The 4,576-nt window shown below is 61.0% G+C and overlaps 1 protein-coding gene across 4 annotated transcripts in view; it reads right to left on the bottom strand.

Moving 5' to 3' along the window:
* The window catches only part of TNRC6C (trinucleotide repeat containing adaptor 6C), a 146,628-nt gene extending 144,206 nt beyond the window's left edge, over positions 1 to 2,422 (bottom strand). Inside the window, exon 1 of one of the 4 annotated variants that reach the window (XM_074389014.1) lies at positions 1,946 to 2,422. In XM_074389014.1, coding sequence (XP_074245115.1) covers positions 1,946 to 2,016 — 71 coding nt within the window. In that variant the 5' untranslated portion in view covers positions 2,017 to 2,422. Of the gene's footprint in view, positions 1 to 14; positions 299 to 501; positions 1,139 to 1,945 lie in introns of those variants that run through there. The other 3 variants (XM_074389010.1, XM_074389012.1, XM_010342363.3) reach the window with 3 other exon arrangements.
* Positions 2,423 to 4,576: the final 2,154 nt, after the last annotated feature.

Raw genomic sequence — 4,576 nt, 5'->3', positions numbered from 1 at the left:
GTGAGAAAACCCACCTGATTTCCGACCCGCGGGGCGCCCAGGGGTCCTCCTCTGCCCACCCGCAGCACGCCCCGGGCTCTCTCGTCCCCCGAACGACGACACGGAGCTCCTGCGCCGGAACGCGGCGGGCTCGCGCCTGCCACCGCCAGCGCAGGACCTGCGGGTGGCCGCCCGGGGAGGACCGAATTTCGCCGCCGCTCGGGTTTGCAAGGGCAGGGCGCGCATCCGTCCTCGGCCCCCCGTCCCGCTCCCGTCTGACCGTGCCGCGCGCCGGCCGTCCGCACGGCCCGGTCTCAAGGTCTCACGCCCGCACACGCGCGCCCGGGCCCCGGCCGCTTCCCGCCGCTCCCCTGCGACCCCGGCCGGCCGGGGGGCCCCGCGCCGCACGCGGATCGCCCGGGGCCAGCGCCCGCCCCGGCTCGGCCCGGCCGAACAAAGGGCCCGCGAACCTCCGGGCAAAGTTGCGGCGGCGGCGGGGAGCGAACCGGCGGCCACGCTCACCTGGGCTCCGTCCCGGGCGGCGGCGGCGGCGGCGGCGGCTCCGCGGGGCTCCGGCGGCGCGGGCCTGGCGGCGGCGGCGACGCAAACAACCGCCCGGGGACCTCGGGGGTGCGCGGGCGGCGGGGGCCCGCTCAGCGCCGGCGCCGCGGGCTCAGGTCCCGGCGCGGGGGGCGGCGGCGGCGGCGGCGGCGCGGGCGGCGCGGGCGGGTGGGCGGCGGCGCGTCTCCGCAGGTCCAGGTCCGGCCCCGGCGACGCCGCGACGCGTCCTCCTCCTCGCGCTCGGCGGGACGAGGCTCCGGCGCGGCCCGGGTCCCAGGCGGCGGCGGCGGCGGTGGCAGCTGCGGACGGCTGGGCGCGGGGCCGCTCCGCTCCCTCCGCCTCCGGCTCGGGCGGGCCCGCGGCGGCGGCTGCGGTGACGGCGGCGGGAGCGCGGCGGGCGCGGGGACAGCCCTGTCAGGGGGCGGCCCGGGCGGCGCTCAAGGCTGCGCGGCGGCGGGGCCGACGGCGGCGGCTGCTGGTCCCGGGGCCGTCGCGCTGAGGTGCGGAGCTGCCACCGCGGCCATCTTGTTGCTCTAACTGACAAGAACCCCCCTCCCCCCGCTACAGCCAGACGGGGCGCTCGCGCCCCCTTCCCCGCCCCGCGGTGGCCTCCAACAGGAAGTCGTCCCGGCCCCTGGCACGTGACTCCCACCGTATCTGCATACCGGAGGGCGAGCTGGCCAATCGGCGCTCTGCGCTTGAGCTCCTCCCCCGCGCGCCCCTCCCCGGCCCATTGGCTCTTCGGCCAGGCCACGCCTCCTCCTTGCCACCTTAATACCCACCCGCCCGCGCTGTGGTTGCCTACACCGCGCAGGGAGCGCGCCGGGGTGCGAGCGGCGCGCTCTCCGCCTGTTCCGGAGGCGCGCCAGTCCCGGGAGCTCGCGCTCCTCCGTGGGGTGCGTGGAGACCCGCGGGGTGTCCTCCGCCGTCGCCGCCTGCCCTCGGGTCCCTGGGCACTGCGGCTCCGCGTGAGAGTGCTGGCGGGAGGGGCGCCGACCCGGGTCTGCGCCTCCCCTGGGTTCTCGCGGCCAGCGCCCGGCGGCGCCCGGGCTTTGCGCTGTTATTTCGCCTGGCGGCGTTGGCATGTTTTGCGGCGGCGCCCGGCGCCCGGCGCCCGCACCGGCGCGCGTCCCGCTCGTGCAGTGCACACGCCCTGCGCCGCCCCACCTTGCGCACACACGCACACGAGCCCGTAGGGTCCCCGGAGCCTCCTGCTCACCCCGCGCCCCGCGGCCCGCCCTTGCGCACGGTCGCTCCCCAGGGAGCGCCCAGCAGCGAGCAAAACAAGCCTCGCCGCGAAACAGTGCCCCGGGGAGACCGCCCTTTCCCCGGAGCGCAGACACCCCGCCCCCACCGCGCGAGCCTTCTGTCCCGGCCGAACCCCGGCGCTCCGGCCGCTACGCACCCCGCGATTCCTCCCCAGTGCTCTGGGCGCCGCCGTGATCCTCCATTCCACGGCTCCTCCTCGAGATCCATTATTCATTAGCGGTAGGTGAGGCCACGCTCAATGTGCAATTCGAAAAGTCCGTTTTTAACTTTCGGTTCGAGCCAGGAGAAGATTTTGAAACCAAGAGTTTTCTCCATTTTCATGCAAGGTCGCAGAAGCAGGCTAGCTTTCCCCCCATCGCTCGGAGGAGGTTCCGCGGTGCTGTTTGGAAGTTGGTATTGGAAGAGGCCATTCCCTGTCTACGTGTCCCCGTCTCGAAGAGGAGATAATAACACACTAGTACTTTCGCAATGCAATTTTGTTACCGCAAGTGTCATGCTTTGAAACGTCTGTGGATGAAAGAGACGAATTCCTCACTCTCGTTTCCCTTCAGGGTCCCATGAGCTCCTTTCTTCTTACTGCCATATTTTCAGCCCTCCGGTAGTTAGATTCACAAACCAACCCTCTAAAGGGTCGTCAAATGTCTGCTGTGTTGTGTATTTCCCCTCTCGAGAACTCACATCCCTTAGAAGGATCTGAAGGCAGACGGACCTGGCACGGAGGCTTCTGCTTATTCATTTTATGTACATTCATTTAATTCCCGACTGCGGAGAACGTGCCTCCTTTGTACTTCTCAAAGGTAGAGGTATTATCACATGTTCCAGAAGGGAGTGCAAAATAACATCGTCACAACAGGCAGCGCCCACGAAGTGGACTGCTACATAAATGAATCCAGGTATCTGGGTGGACCAATCATGGTGATAAGCAGAACTTCGCTTTTTGGAAGCTTGAACCAAGACACGTTATTTAGCATTGTCTTTGACTTTGGATTTGTGCCTTTCACCTCTCCAGTTCCTCTCTGCTCCCTTTTCTCATCCCTCAGGCAGAAATCGTCCTCTTACTCCAATTACATTAGACTCTGAGCACCGAGAAGGAGCAGAACTCTGGGTACTGTATGTCCCGAACCCCAAACTGGACTCGTAGTTTGGCATGTGGACCTGGGGCAGGAGAGAGAATATTTGAAACTGAAGCTGACCCAGAGACGTTGAGGCATATGGTGGCCACGAATCTTAAGACTGCAGAGTAGCGTCGCTAATTAGTGGTCGTTTGGACTGATACAATATGAGTAGGAACGCCAAGCCAAACTGTAAAATGGGTACGTTGATGTTTGGGGTTGGTGATCCTCTTATCAGCCCTGCCACCACCACCTTACAACTAAGGTATAAATTGATCATCTAGTAAAAATGGGCACAACCAACAAAATTATGTTTACGAGGATTCAATGTTAAATGTTTCTCTTAAGTTAAAATGTCAGCTAATTGAGGACAAATGAAGAAGCCCTAGCTGGAGACAAGGTCATGTAAAAAATTCTAGTTTTAGACAACCCCATGCTCACCAAGGCTAAATGTGTGAAATGGTTTGTTTAAAACAGCAACAACAATAACAACGCTACATTAAAATAGTGTCCAGTTTGGCTGGGCGCCCTGGCTGACGCTTGTAATCTCAGCACTTTGGGAGGCCGAGGCGGGCGGATAACCTGAGGGCCGGACTTTGAGAGCAGCCTAGCCAACATGGTGAAAATGCAAAAATTAGCCGGCGTGGTGGCGGGTGCCTGTAATCCCAGCTATTTAGGAGGGTGAGGCAGGAGGATCACTTGAGCCTGGGAGGCGGAGGCTGCAGTGAGCTGAGACTGTGCCATTGCACCCCAGCCTGGGCAACAAGAGCGAAACTCCGTCTCAAAGAAATAAAATAAAATAGTGTTGAGTTTAAGATATTGTACTCTGAGCTGGCCAGATCCCAAACGGAGTATTTTGGCCAGTTCTGGGCACTATGGCGCAAGAAAGAAATTGACGAGGTTAGAGACTGACTGGGGATATTGTTGTTGGTGGAAATCCTCCAGTCTTTGAGCAACAACCGAAGCAGCAGAAGAGATTGGGGCAGGGAAGAAGAGACGAGGAGGACAGGAAGGCTGTCTTGAGATATTTTTAAAACTCACATATACAAATAGGCACAGATATATTCCGTGAGATCCTAAGAGGCCAACCCGAGAGGCGTTAGGCAAATTTTGGTTCTTTTCAAGTATACACTACACCCTACAAAATGGAGTTTCTATCAAATGGAGTTATTAATAGAAACTCCATTTTGTAAGCGTACACTGCTCGGGTGTTGGGTGCGCCAAAATCTCACAGATCCCCAGTAAGGAACTTACTCGTGTAACCAAATCCCACCTGTACCCCAACAAGCTGTAAAAACACCCTCCATTTTGAAAGGTAGCAAGATCCACATCGGTGCACGGGTTTCAGCGGAAAGACAGGATGATCACGTCCCTGTCTCCATGGCTATCGCAAAAACAGATGACTGCAGTGAGCAAAAGTGTTGGCTAGCTCAGCGGTTCCCAAAGTATGTTCCCTGGACCAGTGGCATTGGCTTCATCTAGGAGCTTGTTAGAAGTGCGACCTCTCAGACCCCACTGTCAGACCCAGTGAGTCAGAACCTCTGGGGATGCGGCCCAGGTATCTGCATCTTAGCCAGCCCTCCAGGCGATTCCCAGGCGCAGGAAAACTGGAGAAGAGTAATAAAGGCATCTTTTTGGGGGGCTGTATTTGCCCA

This window comes from Saimiri boliviensis, chromosome 17, assembly GCF_048565385.1.
Source record: "Saimiri boliviensis isolate mSaiBol1 chromosome 17, mSaiBol1.pri, whole genome shotgun sequence".
NCBI lineage: Eukaryota > Metazoa > Chordata > Mammalia > Primates > Cebidae > Saimiri > Saimiri boliviensis.
The sequence above is the reverse complement of the archived record's forward strand: the minus strand, read 5'-3'. Positions and strand labels throughout refer to the sequence as shown.